Below are 26493 nucleotides of genomic sequence, written 5' to 3'. Positions count from 1 at the left end.
AGAAAACAAGCAGGGGAGGGGCAGAGAGAGAGAGAGAGAGAAAGAGAATTTGAAGCAGGCTCCACACTTTGCGTTGAGCCTGGAGTGGGGTTCGATCTCACAACTGAGATCATGACCTGAGCCAAAATCAAGAGTCAGACGCTTAACCAACTGAGCCACCCAGGCACCCCTCCCATGAAATATTTTAAACATACATTCTCTCTCAAATTGGTCTATTGTCTTTAGTTTCCAATTATGAGCTTTTCCATGTGTTTTGTCTACTGGCTCTTGCTAATGGTGGGCTTCTTTTCTTCTTCTCTTGCATGTACTATAATTTTTAAAAGTAAACTTAACATCAGTAGGAGTTTGCCGGTCTTATTTAGTGGTTTTGATTTTAGAACTTTTGTTTTTGGTGGGAACGCCACACGTACTGTGATGGTGAGACAGTTTGTGAGCTGGTTTTAGGTTGTCCCCTGTCAGGGTCTCAGAGTTTAATCAATTCCAGACCAAGTTTTTACATTATCTTCTTGGTTTGTGGCTTGTATACTACATGAGAAGAACTTCAACCCCCAACCCCCATACAGCACAGGTTGGGGCTTGTATTTCCTGTGAGTGATCCCAATGTCCCAGGGTGGTTTGTGGACTGCCACACATATCCTCAGCAGAATTCTCCTTCTTGCATGCTTGGTCCAGTCATCCCTCACTAACAGCTTAAGCAGTGAGGTGGTTTCCTATGGCCTCAGTTCTGATCCCCAAAGGGTACTGAAACTCTAGCCCCTAAGAACCATACTCATTGCCCATATTTTTATAAAATCTTTTAATTCCTTCTTGCTGATCATTGCCTCTACCATTGAGTTTGCTCTTCTGGCACCTGGAGATTTATCTTTTTTATGTGCCACCCTGGCAATGATATTTTTTTTACATTGTATATTTTCATCAGCATCTCTCTGTAATCAGGGGGGAATGTGCCTTGACAGCTCAATCTATCAAATTGACCAGAAGGCTTTGATTATACATTTAGATACCAGTCCTTTCCACTTGACTCTGTGTTCACAGAGGACAGAGACCTTTGTCTCATTCATCTTTCACTACTAATTTTTCAGACAGTGCCCAGACCAGAATAGGAAGCAAAAAAGATTTGGCTGATGAATAAAAGAATTAATCAGTTCTCTCTCACTCTAAATGGGAATGAAAGACCATATACTAATTATCTTCTAGAGAAATATGATACCAAGAAGCTCTGGAAAGCCATCCATGCCCTCTGGAAGGCTCATGTTGAACACACAAAAAGTTTGCCTTAGTCCAGCTTTGTAGCAAGTAGGTTCACTACTATTGACACTACTTTCTTGAAAGGCAACCACTGCTAATTACAGTCCTGGTCTGGTAGAAATTCAAAGTCTGGCAAGCTAGATTCTTGACTGGTGGCTCTGCTGCCTTTTTAGCAGATACTGATGTTCTTTTATAGCCATAATTAGAACCTGATCAACAACATGTAGTGTACAATGATATCATTTTTACTGTTGGTGCCATAAAGAGCTTGCCGATTAAGTTCACATTGTTTTTAAGTAGGCTCCACACCCAATGCGGGGTTTCAACTCATGACCCTGATATCAAGAGTTGGATGCTCTACCGACTGAGCCAGCCAGACACCCCAAGTTCACATTCTTGAAAGCACCTTGCACAGTACTTGTCACATAGTGAGTACTGAGTTAAGATTTAGTGTGTTTTATGTCTTCTTTTACATTAAAAAAAATGTAAAAATATTTGTTGAAAATCTATTGCCTCCTAGGCATTGTGCCTAGTGCAGGACATGGAAGGGAATAATATACAGTCCCTGCTCCAATCCTAAAGTAGAAAAAGAATGTCCAAAGTAAATTTAACAATAGAAAATTATTCTAAATGTCCTCCTACTTAAAGTGAAAAGATATTTCACCTTATCCCGCCACCCTAAAATGCCTAATAAAGTATAACCATCAGAATATGGGTTACCTGGTTGACTCAGTTAGTTAAGCATCTGACTCTTGATCTCAGCTCAGAATAACCTTGCCTATTACTATTTTATAAGGTTCTCTCTCCTCAGAGAGGAAGTACAACTCGCAGTGAACACATGAGCAGACAAAAGAGAGCTGATTATAAAAGGCATCTGACATAAAGGACAATGATTTTTGAGCTTTTATCACTATAATCCCAGAACCTAGAATCATGCCTGAAGTAAAGTAGAATAAGTTTACTGCATGTTTTGCACATATATATACAGAGGTGTCCATCCACATATATGGCCTAAGTTGTCACTCATTATTCCACACATTTATTGAGGATTCCTATGAACAAGAGTCTGTGTTAGATTTTGCAATGGAGACAAAGAAAAAAGAACAAGAACGAGAATAAGATAGAAATCCTACTTACAAGGAGCTTTCAGGCATAAGAATGAGACAGACAGGTGTATAAATCACCATGATATAACACAGAAAATGTTAAGAACAGAGAAAAGGTCTATGGGAGTTCCAAAGAAGGAAAGGCCACTTCCTGCTGAGGGATTAGATAAGACTGTGGCTAATATAGAATGTGTTGTTTTCCGTCTTGAAGGATAAGTAATTTGTGGCATGCAGAAGGGAGAAAATGGGCACTGGCAAAGAAAAAAAGGGGTGATTCAGATGGAAAGAATAGCTTAGGCAAAAGGAGAGAGGCAGAAAAGCACAGGGTATATAAGAAGAAATATAAATTTTGCTGGAGATGCATAAAAGGATATAAAGGGGGCTAAAGAGAAATAAGGCTAGAAAGGTAAGATGAGCCACATTGCAGGGGCTTTGAAGGTGTCCTGATTTACCATTCCAGAGCACAGGGTCTCTATCGAGTAACCAGAGCTTAGCATATGGTGGAGCTTAATTAATACTACAACAACTTCATAGCAGGAACCTGTTCCCCACGTGCACACAGGAAGCTGCCATCTGTACGCACAGGCAATTACAAACATTCCAAATACTCTGCCCTGAACCCTGCAAGCACATCAAATACTCACTGTAAAAGGTCACCCAGCAAACAGCTCTGATCAATCCTGGCTCAGGCAGAATCAAATCCCCTAAATAAGATCCACTAGATGCAATGTCAGGAAGGTCAGAAACAACCCTATTTCACATCTTGAAGCATTTTTACCATATGGAACATTTTAGAGGAAGAAGGGAAAGGAAAGAGGAAAAAAAAAACCCTCTCCAGAAATCATAGAATTCCAAGTAATCAAATATTAAATAATCACAAAGTAAGCAAGGGGTTTATTTTGGCCCCCACCTCCTTCTAATGATCTGAAAAGCAGCTGATTTCAAAGAAGGCCATGCCAGGATTAAAAATGGAGTTTCACGCCTCCCCCCCCTCCTCCCCAGTGCATCCCCATTGTGTACCTTTGTCGAGTTCACTTGAAATGTTCCATGATGAGGTAGGCACTAACTCAGCAGTGACTGACATCTCTGTTTCTGGAAAGAAAAAGAAGGGAGGGGAGAAAGACAAGGGTGATATTAAATATATAAGTAACTTATGGGCTGTTAGAAGCATTACAGGAGATTTCCAAAGGCACTGCCTTCTGAGAGAGACCACTGCAATCCCATAGCTTATTAAACTGAACAGCCGCTCTGCTTGCCAGGCAGAGGCGCCTGCATTAGAGTCTATCCAGATGAGCAATCTGTAGGCCAGATTCAAAGAGGTGTTGTTGGTTTTTTTTCTTTAAAACATGGGCTTGAAAATTAAAATACAAAGATTTCATTAACAAAACAAACTAAACCTGCAGAAATGACTGAACGTTATCAAACATCAACTCTTCCTTTTCTTGTTAGAAGATCACTCTTAGACAATATATTCAATAGTCTTTCCATGAAAAATGAGAACTAAGTTTGCTCTTTCTGCTGATTTCACTTGCTGTGTTTGTGAATTGATAGCGTTTCTATTAATGGAGAAATCTATTTCTCTACATTGAAACTTAGAGTCAAGACAAATGAAAGCTAAGTTTTTGAATATGAGAGTCATGTGAGGTAACTAAACTCAAAAGACAATTTTCAAAACCACCATAAATTAAAGCAAACATGCAAATCAACAACAGAAAGGGCATAAGACACTATGAAGATTTAAAAACTCTACAGCAGTAATAGACTGTAATATACAAATGATGTTTTTATTGTTGTTTTTGAAATTTTAAGCCATGATGATGTCATGCACATTTTAATAGGGTTGCATTAACCTCCCCTTAGACCATACACACACACACACACACACACACACACACACACACACACACACACACGTACTTTAGTACATACAGAACTTTAGTATGGAGCAGAATCTTGGAGAACTCAGTGCCTACAACATTAGATAATGACACCCACATGAATCCATTTTCCTTCCTTCAATCTGGTACAGACATCATTAATCAATTATGGCTCTTTTTGCCTGTTAAACCTGAGATCTGCCTTAGAGTCTTTCCAGTACAGTGCTCTAGGTAGACACTAAAAATGGATCTGAAATGCAAGGTGAACTTTTTAGTAAGTGGAAGAACTGGGATTCAAATCCAGGTCTGTTTCTATTGCCTACATATCTCCTAGTAGCTCATGCTACCTGGTACTCAGGTCTGTGAAACCTGATGTGTATTTCATCTTACCTCTCTCTGGCTTCACCTTTTACCTAGATAAGCACACTTTCTACTGTTTCCTTATTTACTGATAGGGCTTGGCTGCCACTTGGCCATAGAAATCACACACCATAGTCAGTGAGCTTTGTCAAGAACAGGATGTTTATCCACTGAGACCTTGCAAAGACCCACTTCTAGTTTGTCTACTGGGTCTCTGATCAACCTGCCACCTACAGCAGAGACAAAAGGGTTGTTTGGTTTGTGCAGACCTCCTTGACTTGCCCTGTCCCAGCAGCAGGTGGGAAAGAAAGTAGACAAACCACGCATACCCTCCTCACTGCAAGTGGCCCCAGTTCCCTCCTAGGTCCTGAGCTAAAAATGGCACAGATTCTTTAAAGGGGACCTGAAGTCAGGTGCACAGTATGGCAGGAACCTCAAATCATATAACATTGCAAAATATGAAAAGAAAAAGAAAACAGCATCCCAGGTGGGAAAAATGCTTAACACAAAAACACAGTAGAAGGCAGGGCTTCTGGTATTAACCACTTGTCCTAGGAATGGGTATTTCATGCAGGTGACTTCATGAGGAAAAGCTAATTGTCTGTATCTGAGGGCCCTCCATGAAGGACTCCAACCACAGCTCCGCTTAACCCTGTTCCTGTTGCCACCTACTTTGGCTCTTTGAATAATGGCCCCTTGTTTGCAGTATTATGGACTACTGTGGTTCACCTTCCAAAAGGGCTCATCAAGCACTCCAATACCCAGACTTCAGGGAGCTTGGGAAGAGAAGCATGGCAGCCAAGGCAGCATTTCAGGCAAAGAAGCAAAAGGTGGGGAAGTGGTGGGATTAAGGCAGATCTTGACGGCATTTACATTCAATATTTTCATAGCTTCATCTTACTGCTGCTCACAGTTAAACTGCCAGAAATATAGGTTTCATTTTACAGTATTAATTTTTATAGAAAGTTAGCTCTATGTCCCTTGGTTTTTCTAACCTGACTTTGAATTGCTGATTGAGTATAATTTGGGACCGATGACAAATGAATAGTTTCTTGGCACTGCTAACAGTAAAATTATTCCCCATGTGTCCCTGGACACTAATTACTACTCGGTTCTTAGACTATGGCAAAGATAATTTCAATTCGCAAGCTCATTTAGTGATTGTGATGATTCTGAGGAATTCTGTACTCGGCCTCAAGATCTATTCCTTCAGATAACCACATGTTCAGCTTCTCGATAGAGTGATAATAAAAACAGATAAAATATTTTAAAATATGAATAACCTTCCTAAAAAATATTATCTTCCAAGGCCATATATTTTAAAAGAAAGGGTGATTATTTTATGTGAAAAGTTTAATGTTAGCAATTCTCCCTCACACACAAAAAAAGTGATGTTTAAGAAGCTTCCCCTCCCCCAAAAGGAAGATTGACTTATATGTGAGAAAAATTCAGTACGTCTCAGCTTTGACTCCATGGAGTCAAAGGTTAGTAGTAGCTTTAGAGAGAGACACAACCATCAGCCTTGACCATATAGGATCTCCACTAATGGATTCAGCTTCTTTCCTACCTCCTCATCATGGCAAAAGGAGGAGATATTTCCCAGGACATTTCATACCAGACTAGCAACATCTCTTTGTGTAAGAGTATTGTGGTAAGAGCAAATTAATATGCACCAATTAGTAGATAGTTGAATAGCTAAATTACTAATTTTGTGATCATAAGCAAGTTATTTAACATCTTTTGACCTCTATTTTCTCATCTGTAAAATGGGGACAATGAATGCCACCTCACAGGACTGTGGTAAGGATTACATTAGATTATGGTCCAAAAGGGTCCTGCACAGTGTCCAGCATAGAGTGAGCACTGAAGATCTTTTGTGACTTCCTCTCTGTCTAGTAAGGCAGATAATAGCCATCCTCTACTTGGACATACTCCTGTTAGCTGCTACTTCACTGTCGAGGTTTGAAATAACACATTCTCCATGCTTTTAGAAAAGACTCTGTATTTCTCATGCCTTACTAATCTAAGCCAATCTTTTCATTTTTGTGAGGTTTTCCCGAATTGGTCACCAGTTCTCTTAAGAACATAAGTGTTTTTATGTACTTTTATCCAATTTAGGCAAATCAAGCATGTTTTAGAAAACTCCAGCCCTTATCTTCCCTGACCCCTGCAGGAGGGCAAACCATTCTTCTCCCGATTTAATCAATAGGAGCTATTATCTTTGCAGTTTCACTGATGATTGACTTCTTGGCACGGATTCTGCAAACCATAAGGTTTTGGTATTTAAGCCTGAACAGTGGGAGTGTTATTTGGAGGAAAGGAAAAAAAAAAAATAAGCCTTGAATCCTCCTCATTGATAAAAGCCTGTGCTCTCTGAAAGGATTACTGGTTCATCTCAGCAGTTGGCAGGTGGAGACCCAACGTTCACAGGATGTGGAAGCTCTTATAAGAAGCACCCAGCCATGCCACATCCTGTATCCTGATCCAGGGATACGTGACGTTACACAGACATAAACCAGCATACTCCAGAGACTAGAGGCCAGCCCAATGGTCACAAAGGCCAAGTGTGAGGGAACAAATGTCTATCCCATGGCCCTCCTTGACCAGAGACCCCGAGTCCCAGAATGTTGTGTCTGGGTGTGCCTTAGCTATAATTCTGTTTTTTGCACCCACAAGATTTTGTGGGACATTACAGGATGTAGGGGGAGAGAGGACAAGAGGACAGGGCTCTAGGCCCTCCTTCGTCAGGAACAATTTTCTGTTTCTCTCTTTTACGTATCAGATATTGTGGAAAAGTCTTCGAAGCTCTAAACCAAAAACCAACCAAACAAACAAACATTAAGCCTCTAATATGGTATGGTCTTCTCATTTTACAGATGAAGAAAGTGAGGCCCACAGTAGTCAGGTGATTTGGCGAAAATCACAGAAGTTCTAAGTAGAGCCAGGCCTTAGAAATGGCTTAAAATAAACGCATGCTGCCTTCTCTCTGTGATCCATTTTCTTCTGTCTGTGCCTCTAAGCTGTGATACGTATCCTTAGAAGCTAAGTTCAGAGAGACACACAGGGCATTTTCAAACAGCCAGGGTCAGTCCCACTAAACAGGCACACCCTTCTTCTCTGCTTATGATCACTGGGGGCCAGGGGAGGGTGGGAAGGAGGTGGGCAAGCTGATGGCTTTGAGTTGTCTGCTGAAGGCTCTTAGCCATGGTTGCTTCCTGACTCCAGTGCCTCAGTGGAGGAGAAGCCCATAGCCAGGTATCACCAAAAGTACCTATTTGGAAAAGTAACAGGCAGTTTACACTCTCTAACAGCACAAGGGGGTTAGTCAGCCAGGGCGTTGCTGCAGCTCTGGGATCACAATCACCCCACATCTGGGATCCTGAATGAGGGGTCCTTCCACTCTGGGGACTGAACTTACTGAGAGAGGGAAGCGAGAGCCTTTCTCACCCCAGGTGGGATAGTCAGGACTGGAGAATTACTATGCTCAGTGTCTACAAGGACCTTATAATCCTCGGTGGCCTCAAATTTGGATTTCTGATGTAATCTTTAAAGGAAATTAACAGTACAGTCACAGAGAGAGAAGAGGGCACAATTTTGCCACCTTAAACCCCCTGCTCAGGAACCCAACCACACCACCTACACTGCACTATGAAAACATATTTTTTAAATAAAACCTGTAATGACTTTGTCGATAGCACAATTACCATAGAGGTGGCAAAGCCATAAACTTGTTGAAGAAAACTTTAAAGTATATTGAACTTTGTAGTATTATTCATATTTTTATACAGAGGGAATTGTAAAAAGCAAAATAAAAAAAATAAGAAAGATAAAAAAGGTGTCCAGATTTTCTTAATGTGTAAGGGGCTCAGAGATCTTGTCAAAAATCCATAGTTAGATACCATTACTATCTCCATTCTAAGATTGAAGAACCTGAGATTATTAAGACACCTACTTGCCTACACAGCTTGTTAGGATAGAGGCAGGAATTCTGATCAATCTGAGCAGGGCGTCTGACAGCAGAACCAGAGGGTCTCCAAATGTGCCAAAATCAGGGGAGAGTGGCGGGGGGGTCCTAAAAGGTGTATCCACTTTCTCTCTGGCTTAAGCCCCCTTCAGCCACAGGAAACCCCTGTGAACTCTAAGCGCTGCAGAATACCGTTTGAGACCCTGTACCTGAGACCACACACCTCCTCTCTATCAATGCCTGGTTTCCTAATTCTAAAACCCAAAAGGATAGTAAGGACCACGAGGGGAGGGGAGGAAATACTCCTTGACTCACCCTTATATGCCTCTTTTTTATTTGTACAGACTATTTCCTTCTTTAAATCTGTTAAATTAATATTACGGATCACATGCACTTCTTATATTTAAAGGGATTATGCTACACAAAGCACCACAATGACATACATGTCCTTCAAAGCCAATAAAAGTAAACTTGAGGGGCACCTGGCTGACTCAGTGAATACAGCATCTGACTCTTGATCTTGGGGCTGTGAGTTCAAGCCCCATGTTGGGCATGGAGCCTACTTAAAAAAAAATCTTGAAAACTATCTTACTTAAAAACTTTTATATTTGGGGCACCTGGCTGGCTCAGACAGGTGAGGAACTGACTCTTGATTTCAGCTTAGGTCATGATCTCACAGTTTGTGGGACTGAGCCTCATGTCTACCTGTCTGTCTGTCTGTCTCTCTCTCTCTTAAAATAAATGAATAAATAAGCTTAAAAAAACTGTTATATTTGGGCTCTCTTCCATTGAACTCTAGAGAGTCATTCATTCATTCAATACACATGTATATTAGCACTTTCTGTGTATAAGAACTGGGATGAAAAAGCTTGTCCTGGTCCCCAGCATTTTCAAGAACTCAGTCTCAGGAAAGAAAGTACAGAAACACAATGATAAACAGCATGCTAGGGTAACAATAGAAACTGGTAGAAATGGCCTTCTAACCCCATAAGCCATTCTCCCCACCCTGCCCCAACCAGGCTAAAAACATCAAGACTACTGAATAAAATATCACACACAAAAATATAATGCATAGCTGAGGTTGAAAGGAAAGAAATTCTCAGGTGCCAAAAAGGAAGAGAATGGTAAGTGGAAGCTAATGTGGGAGGTGCCTTATAAATACAGACCATCTGAGCTGGGGTCTCAGTTTCAAGGTTCATTTGAAAATGAAAGATGTGTGGATAAAGAAAATGTGGTATATATATATATATATATATATATATATATATATATACACACACACACACACACACACACACACACACACACACACAATGGAGTATTACTCGGCAATCAAAAAGAATGAAATCTTGCCATTTGCAACTATGTGGATGGAACTGGAGGGTATTATGCTAAGTGAAATTAGTCAGTCAGAGAAAGACAAAAATCATATGACTTTACTCATATGAGGACTTTAAGAGACAAAACAGATTAACATAAGGGAAGGGAAACAAAAATAATATAAAAACAGGGAGGGGGACAAAACAGAAGAGACTCATAAATATGGAGAACAAACTGAGGGTTGCTGGAGGGGTTGTGGAGGGGATGGGCTAAATGGGTAAGGGCATTAAGGAATTTACTCCTGAAATCATTGCTTCACTATATACTAACTAATTTGGATGTAAATCTTAAAAAATAAGAAAATAAAGTTAAATTATAAAAAAAAGACAAGAAAATGAAAGATGTGGCCAGAGAGAGATCTGGGTTCTTGCTTAAAGCCTTTACTAGAGCCTGGGAGACCATCCCTATCTGTGGGAAGGGCTGAAAACACTTCCTCTAATGGCCTAGAGAAACTGCTATACCCTTGCAGTCTAGGAATTAGAAGGGGGAGGAGGCCACATCTCCAAAAGAAATCAAACGGTATGTAAAGACCAGAGAAGTCCAATGTACCCTTCACCCAGTTTCTCTCCAGGATTACAGTTTGTAGAATCATGGTACAGCATCACAATGAGGAATTTGACATTGTTACCATGTGTATGTAAGTTCTATGTCATTTTATTACATGTAGATCCATATAACCACCTCTTTAATCAAGACAAAGAACTATCATTACCACCAAGATCTCCCTCATGCTGCCCCTTTATAGTCACACCCTTCCCCCAAACATTCCTAACACTTGGCACTTGCCAATCTGTTCCCCATCTCTATAATTTTGTTGTTTAATGAACAATATATAAACAGACTCCTACAATGCCCTTGAGATTCACTCAATTTGTTGCATGTATCAATGGTTTGTTCTTTCTCATTGCTGAGTAGTATTCCATAGTATGGATGTACCACACTTTGTTTAACCACTGACCTAGGACATTTGGTTGTTTTCATTTTCTGGCTACTAAAAATAAAACTGTTATGTATCCATTCACAACCGTTTGTGCTAAATTCTTTATTTCAGTAAGAAGGAAGGTGAATCTAGAAAGAAAGAGTTATATGCAAGAAGCAATAATAGGCAAATAAACTGGAAAATATGTTGAAAATATTAAATAAGCCTTGATTCTAAAAATAAATATGTGATTAGAAGTACAACAGGGGTGCCTGGGCGGCTCAGTCGGTTAAGTGTCCGACTTCAGCTTAGGTCATGATCTTGTGGTTTGTGGGTTCGAGCCCCACATCAGGCTCTTTGCTGACACCTCAGAGCCTGGAGCCTGCTTTGGATTCTGTATCTCCCTCTCTCTCTGCCCCTCCCCTGCTCCCACTCTGTCTCTGTCTCTCAAAAACTAAAATGAAACGTTAAAAAATTTTTTTAAAAATACCACAGAGGTAAAAGAGGGTTCCAAGTCAGCATCAAGAAGGAGTACATCCCCCAGTTTAGGGAGGGGGAACCCAAGGATGGCTGGTGGCAAAGTCTGTTCCACTCTGACAGAAGGTCTGGGTGTTGGAAATTCTATGGCACATTCATGGAAGTGCATGTAACTCAATAATGGTCATACTTAATTGCATAGTATCAACTTTTTCCAACAAGTAAACAAGTAGTAATTTCAAAATCTAGGGGCTTCTGGTTTTGTTTTTTTCTTACAGATAAAAAAGCAACATCCCAGCTAATTACTGGTGAGGCAGGATCTTCTTAGGGTCAATGCAAGTCCTAGGAGAAATTTCAAAATGGCTCAAACCTTGATTTTCCCCAAGAAGTTCAAATGACTGGATCCAAAGTTAGCACTTCCTCACTCACCCATGGTGCTGCTCAACGGATGCTTAGTGGAACAAAAGAATTGGTTTATTTCTAGCTTCAGAACAAGATGGCAAAGACATAAAGAAAAGGAGGAAGGATGCTGAAAAATCTTTAACTCAGAAAATGGTCTTATCAATCTATGTAGGTTTCATTTCATTTTCTTTCAGGTGCTGCATAGACAACTCAGATTCCCAAAGACATCAACAAACTTCACTTATTTGTTCTGGTTTCCACTTCACTGCTCTTCCTTATAGGCTTTTCCCCTCAAAAGTGCCTCCTGGCAATTTTTTCTTCCTCCCTGCTGTGTTACCTGTACTTGTCTTTGGTGTTTGCCATTTAATCTTCCCCCTTTGTATGGCCCACGCACACTTTCGTATTCTATTATCAATTTTGTAAGAAAAGTCTATTACCCTGTAATTGTCTTTGGTTAGTTCATGGTCTTCTGTCGTTCAGAAGAAACAAGAAACCCAAGAAAGAGGCTTTCCTAGCTGCAATTCCATGACTCTCAACTCTTACAAAACAAATGAAGTCTAGGTTAAGTTCCACACACAATAGGAGCAAAGTTAAGTTGTGCCAGGTGACCCCTAAACAGCGTATTAGCATACAGTTTGGAAAAAGAGATGGCCACAAAGGATGTCTTTAAAAACTCCTTACAAGGGGCGCCTGGGTGGCTCAGTCAGTTGAGCGGCCGACTTCGGCTCAGGTCACGATCTCGCCGTCCGTGAGTTCGAGCCCTGCGTCGGGCTCTGGGCTGATGGCTCAGAGCCTGGAGCCTGCTTCCAATTCTGTGTCTCCCTCTCTCTCTGCCCCTCCCCCATTCATGCTCTGTCTCTCTCTGTCTCAAAAATAAATAAACGTTAAAAAAAAATTTAAAAACTCCTTACTTTCACCTGGAGTTTAATGTTATTAAATTTGTTTGTTCAATGATTCCCCCATTTATTCATTCAATAAATATTTCTTGAGCACTTACTCTGTTTCAGACCAGCTAAGTGCTGGCTGGGTGCTAAAGATATAATGAACAAAATTAAGACCGTTTCTTACTTCACAGAACTGTGTGGTAGGAACACATAGAAGTAAACTAAGCGGGGCACCTGGGTGGCTCGGTCAGTTGAGCCTCTGACTTCAGCTCAGGTCATGATCTCATGGTTCATGAGTTCGAGCCCCATGTCAGGCTCTGTGCTGACAGCTCAGAGCTTGGAGCCTGCTTAAGATTCGGTTTTTCTCCCTCTCTCTCTCAGCCCCTCCCCGGCTCTGGCTCCGTGTCTCTCCTCTCTCTCTCTCTCTCAAAATAAATAAACATTAAAAAAATTTTTTTTTAAAGAAGTAAACTAACTGTTAAAATATAGTATGATAAATACTGTGTATGTGTGGTGGAAATGGGGATGGGGGTAAATGGAACTAGCGGTCTTGAGGGATCCTGTTCTGACCAAAACCTTTGGTGATAAACCTTACATGGTTTATGGAGAGCCAGATGTTTAGATGAATACAAGGATCCTGGATAATCTAATTTCCTCCTCTGAATAAAACAGGTATGCCCCACCTGCCAGAGTCCCATAACTTCCCTTCCCTGCAGAACTTGGCTACTAAAAGAAGCAGGGAATGGCTGTCCCAAGATCAGTGATTTGGCTTTAGCCCTGTATACTTCTTAAATTGATTCTTAACAGGGACTGGGTCCTTCATGCTTTTATCTTCTTAGCAATGTAAATATCTGCCAGGAATGGAGGGTTAGTCTAACCTGTCTACGAGGTTCCAAATTTTCAGTTCCTTATAGCTTTCTAATTTACACTTGGCTCTGAAAAGAGAACTAACAGTCTATTTAACGTGGTACTTTGCACAGGTTAAATGACTTCTGCTCCAGCCAGACCAATGAGGAAATAGAATACATACAACAGAAGGTTTGATGCACAAACTTCATCTCCTTGAAATAGTGTAATGCTGACATTAATAAAATCTTTCTTATGTTTGAACCTCAAATAGGATACTTCTCTGTTTAAGTCACAGCAAAACAACCATGCAGTGCAACAGGAAAACAAAATCTATCTACTAATTCAGTGACATTTGGTTTCTGTTGAAGAGACAAAAAAAAAATCTGGAATTACTCTAATTTTCTACTTTATAATTTGCACTTAATTCTATGGTCCATGTATCCTTTGGCCATCAGTGAGTAAGTGCTCATTCTTTCATTCTGATTAGATAGCAAACTTCTTGAGGGCAAGGATTATGTCTTATGCTTCCTTTGTGCACTACCTGGTTTCTACACAATTCTGAACAGGCTAGATGAGAAACAGCATAGCAGAGGAATTAAAGGTATCATGTTGATTGAGGGTCAGACATGTTCAAATCCAGGCTCTGTCACATACTAGCTTATGACCTTGGGCAAATTACTTCACACCTCTAAACATTAGGTCCTCATTCAAAAAAAAGGATACAATAGTAATGGCATTGCATTGTGATGAGGATTAACTAGGAAAATATTTGGAGATGAGTTTGGTGTCCAGCAAAAGGTAAACCTTCAGCAAAGTAGCAGATATCACTATTAGTTTTTTTGTTCTTTTTTGTTTGTTTGTTTGTTTTGTTTTGTTTTACTTGCCATAGGTACAGCTTGAAGGCTATTTAATGCACTGATTCCCAAACCCAGCTGGGGAGCACTTTAAACAAATCCAGATTCTGGGACCCTATCCCTAAATTACTAAATCTCCCAAGGTGGGTCTTAGATAACTACCCCAGCACTAGTCTTCTGTAAATCACCGGTTTAAGGAAACTCAAATAATGATATGCCTGCAAAAAAGTGAAAAACACGAAAAGGTTTAACTGAACAGATAAATTTAATGTAATTTAAGAATCAAGGGGAAAGGAAGCTGGCAGACAAACGTATCTCATATTTGTTGTAAAATTCCAAAGTGGTCAGCAACCTCAATACTGAGACAGCTCAGTGAATATTAACCAAGAACAAAATTGGTGCCTCTTGAATGACTTTCAAATCCAAGTATTTATATTTAACTTGAAGGTTCTCCTAACTGGTTGACCAATGATTCAGCCAATTAGACTTTTAGGAGAAAAATTATCATCCTACAAAGAACGAGGCAGTATTGTCCCAGCCAGTATCTGTGTTACACAGGATCTCAATGGCTGGGCATTCTGTTTGTAGATGCCACAACGGGCACGCTCTAAATGTATGCAGTCACCCTATCCTAGACATAAAAGGAGAAAAAAACAAAAACGCTTTTCAGCTTTGATTCTCAGCCACTTAAAGCATTTACTAAGAGAAGCCCACTTTGGATGCAGTTGAAAAGGCTATGAAGATTCCAAGCACCTTACAGTAATACAAGTACCTTGTATTTAGGTAGCTCTCTTCCTTTCAAGAAAGTCTGTACACAGAACAGACATGAGCTCATGACTCCACATGTGAAGGATCAAGGCTCAAGATAATCATACCCTGGTTGGAGTTGAAGAAACCCAGACTCGGCCAGAGAACTTGCCTAAGGTCCCCTGGCATGTCATCAACCGCCAGGAGAAGGTAACCACGGTCTCCCCTCCCCCAAACCTGGCTCCACGCAGGCTCTCTATTATACTGCCGGTGAAGACTCTTCCCCAGTTTTAAGGTTTTTGTTTTTGTTTTCCCTAATACCTTCCAGCACACTGTTAATTCAATCATTTCAAAGTTCCAAGGAGTGAGGAGTAAAATTTTTAACAAGAACTATTTTCAGAAAAAAATCTATTGAAAGTATAATTTGTACCTTCTGGATGGCCCTGGAAACCAAGTGTTTAAGTTAATGGGATTGAGGGACTCTTGGGTTGGTGGAAATTATTTTAATCAGAGAGGTAAATTTAGGAGGATTACTATTATCCTACAAGATAGTAAGACGGTTTTGCTCCAGCCATATTAGCCTGGGCGTGTAGGATCTAGATGGCTGGCAATTTTCAAATACTCTATTTGCCTCAAATTACTCCAGTTTAAAATGCTTTCACCCGTCTGGACTCGGTTTCCTGTACCATGTCATTGTTGATAGCCTAAGGGGATCAATAATTAAAATTAAATAGAGGGAAACATGATGCAGAGCCTAAGTTGGGACCAGAATCCCTTCCCAGAGCCTCTTAGTTCAATCTCTCCCTCTTCTGAGGTCCCATAGTGTTCTGTTTGCTCCCCCCTTAAGACACTTCACAGTTTGTAAGGTAACCCACAATTGTTTCAGCATGCTTCTTTACAAAAATCGCATGTTGCCTGGGGCATCTGGGTGGCTCAGCTGGTTAAGTGTCTGACTCTGGATTTGGGTTTAGGTCATGATTTCATGGTTTGTGAGTTCGAGCCCCACGCCAGGCTCTGGGCTAACAGCACAGAGCCTGCTTGTGATTCTCTGTCTCCCTCTCTCTCTGCCCCTCCTCCACCAGTGCTGTCTCTCTCAAAATAAATAAATAAAACTATAAAAATAAAAATAAGCAAATATTTAAAAATAAAAATTAAAAAAATTGCATGTTTCCTGTGGCTAGGAACGAAATCTTACTTATCTCTACACATAGTATCAACTATTGCGTTGCACACATAGTAGGCACTCAACAAATGTTTTCTGAATGCATAGGTGATATAATAGCTGCACTCTCCATATATTATTACATTTATTGGTATAAGGTAGTGTGGTAGGATGCAAAATGGCCAAGGTGCATTCCTCTGTGTCTCCACACCTTTTTGTAACTCTTCCCACGAAGAGATGGAGTCTACTTCCCTAACCTGAATCTGGGCTGGCCTTTGGCTAACAGAATGTGCCAAGACCTTGGCCCTGTCCACATGAAAGAACTACCAGCCAACACACTGACTCATGAGATAAACAAATGCTCGTTGTGTGTGGTCACAAAGTTTTGGGATGCTTATGTAGGATCATGTGTGGGTAATAGATACCCAATTAAAGATAAGAACATGAAGGCCCAGTGAAGTTAGGAACCAGCCTAAAGCCACGGAGTGAAAAAGCTGGGATTTGAATCCTCTTCCTGATTCTAAACCCCACATTATTTCCACTGAACAAGCTGACTAAATTTCAAATATTCCCATGCCTTCAGAAGTAAGAGACAAATGGGAGAGGAGCCTCCTTCCACAGTGAAGCATGGTGAAGAACTGAGTGTGGAAGCCAGCCACCCTCGTCGGACAAGGCTGTGTGTTGGCGGCTCACCTGCTCAGACCTAAGAGATGCAGAAGTACAGGATCTCTTTCACACAATGGTCTGGAAGGAATGATATTCCCACATCCACAAATCCAGAGCTCAACTTATAGCAACTGCTATTCAGAGTTGGAGATCTGGTCATTCTCACGTGCAACATACTGTTTTATTCATGTCTCTCACTGGAAAGAAAAATAACTTTGCACATAGTTAATTTTGTGACTGTTCGCTTCCACCATCAAGCAACCAAGACTGCTATGGTTTTCAGACCTGATGAGAACAGCTGGAGTTGGTTCCCGGGGGTTGAAATGTAGTTCCTCCAACAGCCTTCAAGCTGCGTTGGCATTTGTGGTTGCAGGCATGGGAACTTTTCACAGCAATGCGGGACCATGCTTTGGATTTGCCGAAGAGCCCCTCTTATGTGAAAAGGGAGGCTTTTTCTCCTCCAAGAGCTGTCAAACAGCAGCATCTCAGGAGCCCTTTCTAGTCAACCACAGCGAACAAGAACAACCAATGCTACTGTGCACATGATGGATGGGGCGGCCTGTTCGCTCATGTGTGTCACCTCCCAAGATGGGCTACTTGATCTCCGGCTGATAAGAGGATGTTCTTAATAGCTGCTTTGCTTGGAGAAGGTGTATACCTTCCCCACCAGGAATGCAGTCATCCGTTTCCAGTCAGGGATGATCAAGGTATTTGGGGCAATTTGTTGTGTCTGGTGGAACCGTTTGGGAAAGAGAAGCAATCTGATGGGTTCTGTCATGCTGCCTCTCCCTTGAGTTCACGGTCAGTTGAGGGCCCATGCTGTGACATCATCTACTAGAAGGCCTTCCTCACAAGCCTGCTCTGCTGCCCTCATTTATCCTGACCTGCTCCCTATCCTGACCTTGAGGGGGATAAACCAAGTTTATCCTCAGCACATGGGAAAAATTTATGTGGCAATCTTGGGAGTGAAAAGGGCTTTTCAATATTTAACACCAGATTTAAAATCCATAAAAAGAAAGATGATAAATTTGATGGCATTAAAAATGTTCTACAAGGAAAAAAGCAAAAATAATATCAAATAACAAACGAGAAAGTAGAAAGAAAAAAATTGTTGCAGCTCAAAAGGCAAAGGGCTAGCTGCTATAATATAGTAAGCAAAAGTTCTACAAATAAGCAAAAAAAAAAAAAAAAGAGAGAGAAGAAGAAGAAGAACCCCAAGAAAGCAATAGATAAGTGGAAATGAATAGACAATTTACAGATAAGGGAATATATGTGGTTTTGAAATGCACCAGGCATGCATGGCATCATTCCAGATGCATATATGGAAAAATGTTAAATTCACTGACAAAATAAGAAATGTAAATTAAAACGTCAATGAGATGTCATTTCCTCCCGATCAGATTAGAAATTTTAAAAGAGATTGATAACTCACCATATTGAGAGGGACATGGGGAAACAGGAACCCTTATACTGGTAGGAGTATAAGTTTGTACAACTTGGCAATTGGTGAAATTTTAAATGCAAATGCCCTATGAACAGCTATAAAAGGGATATAAAAAAGTAGGGAAATGTCAACATCTGAGGAGGAAACTGGGGGCTGCAAGTCAGAAATGAGAAGACTAACTTCTTACTGTGTATCCTTTTGTGCTTTAAAAGTTTTATAGCATGTGCAAAATGAGAGAGCTAAAAAAAAAAAAAAGAAGCCTTAATGATTACAACTTCGTATGATGAATGTTTCTCTCAAGGTGTGCCCAGCATGTTATGGTACTCCAGAGGAAGAGCACCTCATCAGAGTGGATGGGAGAGTAATAGAAGTAATCATCAAAGGTTGTCAAGGGATGTTGACTCTTGAGCTGAGTCTTCAAGGACAAGTAGACATTAGCTAGGCAGACAAAAGGCTCTTTTGTCCCAGAGAGCTGAGCAAATTTGGGGAACTACAAACAGTTCATTATATATTGCTGCACATTCATTTTTGCTTCTTTTGAGTACTCATCTTTATATCCTCCAGGGCCAACACTCATTAAGGACCTGATATTTGCTGAATCTCATTGACTGGCAGGCAGAAGAGGACACCAGGTCAAGAGGCGCAGGACCTGCCTTAGTTGTTCACACAGTAATAAAAGGGAGCAGTGACAGCAATGAGCGGGAGGAAGAGGCAACATGAGAGGAGGACTTCAGCAAACACAACAGTGACAGGACAACCGTGTTAGTCATATTTCCTATATCAATGATAGTGTGCAAAATACATTTGTGCATGTTTTCACAAACATTTATTGAAAGGTTATTATCCCCATTTTCATTGTGACAAAACTAAGAATTAGCGATATGCCAAAAGTCGTTGCTAATAATGGGGCCAATTAAGACGTGAGCCCATGGTTCTATCCCCTACTCTAGAGTGGCCTCTATTCAAACCATCACTAGTTTACTAGGACGTGTGTATATATGCCATAGCTTTAAATACAAAATACTCTGAGCAGAAATCCACATGACATAATTAACCAATGCAGGGATTTTTTTTTTTTTTTCTCTCCATTCTCTGGGCATTATAGGTATCACTTAGTACTTATATTTTAAATTCCAACATCTACAAGGGTTGTGGGTGTTTTTTTTTTTTTTAAGTTCACAAAAACGAAACAAAAAAATACATCAAAAGAAATTCTCCCCCAAAATTGCAATATTAAATATAATGTCAGAGAATTTTGGTCACACTGGACAGATTATCACATTCTCTGTTCACATTATCATATCATGTTCTCCATACTGAAATGTGAAATGTGGCAAGAAAGGTGAAACAGAGGAGAGAAGCGTCATCAGATTTTATGGCAATGATGTTGGTGATGGTAGTCTGGCTTCCCTAACACGCTTCGAGGTTAACAGCTATTGATAATCCCCTATTAGGGTATTCTTTTTTTGTGTAGACATCCCTCGGTCTTCCTTTCTTTACCTTAAAGAAACTCAAAAGCATTAATTCCTGATGTCTTCAAACTTCCCCAGATGGCAGATCTCAATGGGTATAGCAACTCAATCACAATGTAACAAAAGTGAAATCACAGATAAACCAACCAGAGCCTAAATGACACATGGGAGACAATGGTGACCACAGGCTGCCTCTCTCTGCCATTCATTCAATGGTGATTGGCTGGTTTTCTACACCACCAGCTGCAGAATGCTTGTACTGGGTGTCATCACCAGGCATGCATGGCATCATTCCAAAGGGATATATGGCAAACAGGCAAACTAAGAAGGGCCCACATTGCACTGACTTTGCAAAATAAAACCTTATTTAGCTGTATGTCAGCAATTTGGCAACCCCAAATGTCTGAAAAATAGTTGTGAACTATAGATCAATATTTTTCAGTGTTCTGAGTGGGTAAAATAGAAGTCCCAAAACCCATGCCATAAAGCTCATGTATGTCAGTTGTGAGTGAATCTACCAGTCTTTTCCTATAAAGATGGGGTTTTTAGCTTACACATAGTTTTAACATGCCTTTCAACTATAATAGTATCTTATGTTAGGAGGATTCTGGGTACTCTATTAAAATGCCAAAAAAGTGAGTTATTCCCCCTTCCCTGTCACTTTTTTTGTTGTTGTTTTTAAAGACAGGAAGAAAATCTGACTTTTACCTTTTTTTTTAATGTAAACACATGACATGATACATGAGGAACTAGGTTTTCAAACATTCAGTTGAGTTTCTGGAAAAGAGTACCATTCGAGTATTTTATCCTTGACAAAAATACAACTTCCCTTCTCTGGAAAAGAGGTTTGGGATTTTGTTTTTCAGGGTAAAACCGTTCATGATGAAACAGAGAAGTCTTGTAGGATGCTAAAGAGCTCATAAAAAAAAGACATTGAGATGAGTTAGGCATGTAAATCAGAAATATGTGGGATACTCTCAACTGCTCAGGTCCTTTCAAAAACACACCACTACTTCACTCTGTTCATCCTCCTAAGGGCAAATTTGGAAACTGGCAATTTAGCTTGGCATTGGAGAGTCAAGGAATTACAGGACAGGGTGGGGTGGGGTGGGGTGAAGCAAGCCCTCCCTAGACTTTTACGTCTGATGACCCAAGTTCAAAGTGCTCCTTGGAGTTTCAGCCAAAATACCCTCCCACCCCAGCCTTCTCTTCCTGGGCAAGTCTTCAGGTGTTCACTTCAACAATGGAAAAGACCTATATTCCAGCCAGTGCTCTCAAAGGATCCTGTGACTACGTCAGAATACATGGCTCCATATTTAAGAGTACACCACACTTTTATTTCAAAACACACAGCCCTTGTGCCCTCTGTTTGCTGGTGGGACCATGGAGAAGGTATATGGGAGTAGGGACTACCTGTTTCCTGTTAAGGTGCTGACAGTTAGGAAAGATAAAACAAATGGAGACAATTTGAAATGATGGAAGGCTGATTGCAAACTGAAAAAAAGCAAGTGCTATAGACATGAGGCATTCTGAGCAATGAGGAAGAAACACTGGAAAGAAATGAGGGGCAGCTTATTTTGTTGATTCACCAATATCCACACATCCATTCTTCCATATGGATATCGCTGTTAGGGAACAAAGCCAAAAAAATGGGAGAGATGATGAAATTTCCAGTCACTCTATTCTAGGAGACAAACTGCGGTCCAGCATCAGTTGAGAAACATGATGAGAGACCTAGAAACCACATCACTTAAGAAACAATGAAGGAGGGGTGCCTGAGTGGCTCAGTCAGTTAAGCGTCTGACTTCAGCTCAGGTCATGATCTTGCGATTGGTGAGTTCAAGCACCCTGTTGGGCTCTGTGCTGACAGTTCAGAGCCTGGAGCCTGCTTCGGATTCTGTGTTTCCCCCTCTCTCTTTGCCCCTTCCTTGCTTGTGCTCTCCCTCTGTCTCTCAAAAAATAAATAAACATTAAAAATAAAAAAAATAATAAAAAAAAGAAAAAGAAACAATGAAGGAAAACTCGGAATGTTTGGCCAAAGCAAGGGAAGACTAGCGAATAATTGATGGCTGTTTTCAAATATCAGAGAGGTGATATGTGGAAGAAAGATATGATTTATTCTGTGAGGCTGTGAAGAATGGAATCAGGACCAATGAATTGCAGGCAACCGTTACACAAGTTACAGAAGTTACATCAAAACAGGTTTTAACTGAAAATAAAGAAGGCAATCTAACAATCAGAGGAGTCCCCAGATAGAATGGACTGATCAATGACTACCCAAAAAAATAAAAGCAAATATTCACTGACAGCCTGCTATTTTCAGACACTGAGCTAAGTATTTTTTACAGGAATGATCTCATTTTATCTTCATTAATTTTATAAGGTTATCATAATCAGCAGCAGCAGCTCTTTATTTACATTTTACAAAAAAATAAACTGAGGCTCAGAGAAATCAGTATGAGGCTGTGCCAGGTTTCAAAGCTAAAGTCCATGCTCTTACAATTATATTACAGTGTGTAAAAACAAGTTAAAAAACACAAAAGATAGCAAGTGTTGGTGAGAATGTAGAGAAACTGGAACCCTCGTGCACTGCTGGCAGAATTGGAAAATGGTGCCACCGTTGTGGAAAATGGGACTGCAGTTCCTCAAAAACTTAAATGCAGAATTACCATATGATCCAGAAATTCTACTTCTGGGTCTATACCCAAAGGAACTGAAAGCAGGGACTTAAAGATATATTTGTATACACATGTTCATAGCAGCATTATTCACAAAAGCCAAAAAGTGGAAGCAATCCAAGTGCCCATTTTCGGATGAACTGATAAACAGAATGTCATATATACGTACAACGAAATATTACTAAACCTTAAAAAGAAGGGAAATTCTGATACCTGCTACAAGGATGAACACTGAAGACTTTACACGAAGTAAAATAAACCAGCCACAAAAGGACAAATATGATATGATTCCAATTATATGAGGTACCTAGATTAGTCAAATTCATGGAGACAGAGGTTGGATTGTAGTTGCCAGAAGTTGTGGGGGAGGAGGGAATGGGGCATCATTGTCTAATGGGTACAGAGTTTCAATCTGGAAAGATGAAAAAGTTCTAGAGATGGACAGTGGTGATCACTACAAAACAGTGTGACTGAACTTAATGCCACTGAACTGTACACATAAAGATGGTTAAAATGGTTACTTATAGGGACTCCGGGGTGGCTCAGTCACTTAAGCATCTAACTTCAGCTCACGTCATGATTCCACAGTTCATGGGTCAGAGCCCCTCATCAGCTCTGCTCTGACAGCTCAGAGCCTGGAGCCTGCTTCAGATTCTGTGTCTCCCTCTCTCTTTGTCCCTCCCCTGCTTGTGTTCTCTCTCTCTCTCTCTCTCAAAAATTAATAAACATTTAAAAAAATAAAAAATAAAGTGGTTATTTATATATTACGCATTACTTAGCCACAATGTATTTTTTTTAAAGGAGTGAGCTGTCCATGGCTAGAAGTGTTCAAGCAGAGACTAGATGTCCATATGTCAGAGATACTGAGGAAGGGATTATTATTCCAGGAAGGGGCTTGTTTAAATAAACTCTGAGACCCCTTCCAACTCTAAAATTCTAGGGCAAGATAAGCACTTCATCAATTACAGAAGTAAAAAATTGTTTTATTTTTCCAGAAAAATACAGACTACCTTTTATCTTGGAGCTTCCCAGCCTAGACCCTGAGACGGCTGGGTCCTGGAGTTGATTTACAATCAGATTCTCTCATTGTTTGTAAAGCATATTACCAGAAAACCATTCCCAGCTCCATTTTAATGAGGACCAATTTGTTATTATTATTTTTTTTTTGGAAACCTCTGACTACCATTGTTAGAGAAAAGATACAAGAAAAGAAAACCCAGGTCTTGCAGTTCAAGAATTAATGAAGGCCCTGAAACAATTATGCCTTAAATATACAGAGGTCTTCTTAATGTAAATAGACTGTATTTCACAGCAAATCTTCTTAGAACAAGGGATCCATTTCAGCATGACAGAGTGGGCAATGTAGCAGGGCTATAGTCTGTACTCAATTTGCAATTTTACTTCCGTTGACGTTGACTAATGTACAAATAGCCTGGCTTAAAAGGCCTGGGAAACACTAGGTCACAGTGTGAAATATATGCTAATATAGCACAATTTATATAAAAATAGGGGAATGTAAATAGCTAACTGAAGCCAGAGGTAGCTGCTCTAGCCAAGTGAGGACTGAGGAACATTGATAATGCAAAGAGAATGTTGTTCTCATTAAAACCTCCAGGAACACTAACCTCAAATTTTCCTCTGGTTGAAATGCAATGATAAATTTAAACTGAATTTTTGCTGCTCTCTGCAAGCATGTGTGTCTCTGCATTACTGATCAGGATATGACACATTAAATAATCTAAATGAAAAGTCATGATACAAAGATTAATTAACATGCCCAGTCCCCAAATTGAGGAGCTAACAGAACAGTGGGGATAAGCTGAGAGCCCACATACCTTAAAACAAGAACAACAAAAAAAGCAAAGCGTGTTAAATTGGCAGGCAGCATGACAAAGTGGAATAAGCATGGCTAAAAACAACTGCTGTTTATTTAGTGTTTATGGGTCAGGCAAAAGAATTTCACACTCATTATCTCATTTAATCTTCATGATGTGGGTTAAGAACCAGGACAACATGGGATGTAATTCAGTCATTAATAAATTCCACTGGAATCATTCCACAGCAAAACCCTGGCTGACTCATGTATTAGCCCATTCTCAGAGTCAGGCAGCCTCTCATTCCCCCTAAGGTTCTGATTGCTTAGATCTGCATAACAGCGGTCAAGGTGGAGGGGGGGGGGGGTGGGGCGGTGGTGGAGCAAAGGCAGAAGTAACAAAAAAGCTGTTGATGAATTCTGGGTAACTGAGGCTGAAAAACCAGAATTTAAACCTAAAGGTAAAGTTGAAAATTATGCATAATTTTTCAGACGGCGTGGGTTTGGTTCCGTGCTTCCACCCATCTTCCATGTCATCGTTCACCGCCATATGGCCAACACTTTTATGAACCCCGTGGTTAGAACCTTCGCTGGGCATCTATTGCACACGAGAGAAGTTCAAAGCCCTCAGCAGGGCATGCAAAGTCATTTATAATCTTGTCTCCCATTACTCCATGCTAAATTACAGCTCCCCAGCCCAAACACACTCTGCCATTTCAATCCTTGACTCTCTTTACTGGGCTGCCCATTTCTTCCCTCTGCCCCTCCTCCCCATTCATTCTCTGACAATCAAATTGGAAAAGGGATCATGTTTGTCTTATCCACTACTGCAATCTCAGTGCAAGGAATACAGCTGGTGCTGAATAAGCATTTATGGAATGTCAGAATGAGAGAAAGACATAAATAAAGGAGGGAGGTAGAGAGGGGAGCAAATTTTCTCCTCTTGTCTTTCATCCTTCCTAAGCAAACACCATCCCCTTCTCTGAGCTGTATGGAACCCAGTCATATACCCCTTTATTCAGTTTTCAAGTTCATCTATTTCTATATTTTGTTTTCATCTAGACTCTCAGAATCCCAGGGGTAGGGACTGCGCCTGTCTAGACAGTCAAAGCTTAGCTCAGTGTCTGGCAATAAACAAGAAATGATTGAATGAATCTTTTGAAGGTCATATAAATCCCACTTAAAGGAACCACCTTAGGTAGCAGTAACTTGGAGGTCCCAGTCAACACTTGGACTGGGTTCCTGTGACTCAAATTTGGCAGACTAGGTAAATAAATATCTGACAAAAATATTGTCCAAGTAAAGACTCTTTGTTTTGGTGAACCAACCTAGATTTATGCACTAAGGTTTACTTCTTAGAAACGCTCAAAAGATCTTCACCTAGAAGCTATTTATATGCACTTTTCATAAGCTTAGTTATCAGTTTTCCCAGTCCAGAGTTGACTAGACATAACAAACTGAGAGTAGGAAAGGAGATGTAGGCAGATAAACTAGAACGTACTCTAAGGAGAAAGAAAGGAGACTCAAGTACTCAAAAAGCTCAACAGCTTGGGGCAATTAGTCCAACTTTCAACAGACCCTGGCTATGTACTCTATTGTGGTGCCATCCAATAATTCATAATGATGACCATGCATTACTGTGAAAAGGTAATTTTTTTTTTAGAAGACAGAGGTGTGTGGGCAATCCATTAAGGAAGATTTCCATTAAATAGCAAACCACTTGGCATTTAATGGGCAATGCTTCGATCAGTTGGAAAATTCACTTAGGTGGAACAGTTAATGAGCTGACAATGCTAGATATAAAATGTGTTCCTACAGAAACGAAGGAGACTTCAGCTTGTGTATCTGTCTATTTCTAGCTATCCAATACATGGAAAAGGACCAAAAGAAACATCAGTATTAAAATACACATTAAGTCAGGATCCTAAATGCAATAGCAGGAGAGGCTGCATTCCCATGCATCCCCAAACCAACTTTGGAAGGCTGCCCGAGCCCTTAAATGGCTCTCTGCAGAGGAACTCTTTTGGGAACATATGTTTGATAAAAAGGAAGTCACCATGAAGTCAGCAGGAGCAGCTAGATCTGAGACCCTAATGACATTTACAAGACTGTACCCAATGTGGAATTAGCCAGAGATAATTATCTGAACTACAAAGTAATCTCTATGCACTTAATTTCATTCTCTTCCATA

General features: G+C 40.3%; 1 protein-coding gene across 1 annotated transcript in view; it reads right to left on the bottom strand.

Annotated features, from left to right (window-relative positions):
* ROR1 (receptor tyrosine kinase like orphan receptor 1) overlaps positions 1 to 26493 on the bottom strand; it is a 329138-nt gene that overhangs the window by 166475 nt on the left and 136170 nt on the right. Inside the window, exons 4-5 of the mRNA XM_042948610.1 lie at positions 8039 to 8135; positions 3375 to 3477 (exon numbers count right to left, since the gene is read on the bottom strand). Coding sequence (XP_042804544.1) covers positions 3375 to 3477; positions 8039 to 8135 — 200 coding nt within the window. The remainder of the gene's footprint in view (positions 1 to 3374; positions 3478 to 8038; positions 8136 to 26493) is intronic.

This window comes from Panthera leo, chromosome C1, assembly GCF_018350215.1.
Source record: "Panthera leo isolate Ple1 chromosome C1, P.leo_Ple1_pat1.1, whole genome shotgun sequence".
In the NCBI taxonomy this organism is placed as follows: domain Eukaryota; kingdom Metazoa; phylum Chordata; class Mammalia; order Carnivora; family Felidae; genus Panthera; species Panthera leo.
This window is presented reverse-complemented; position numbering and strand designations above follow the sequence as displayed.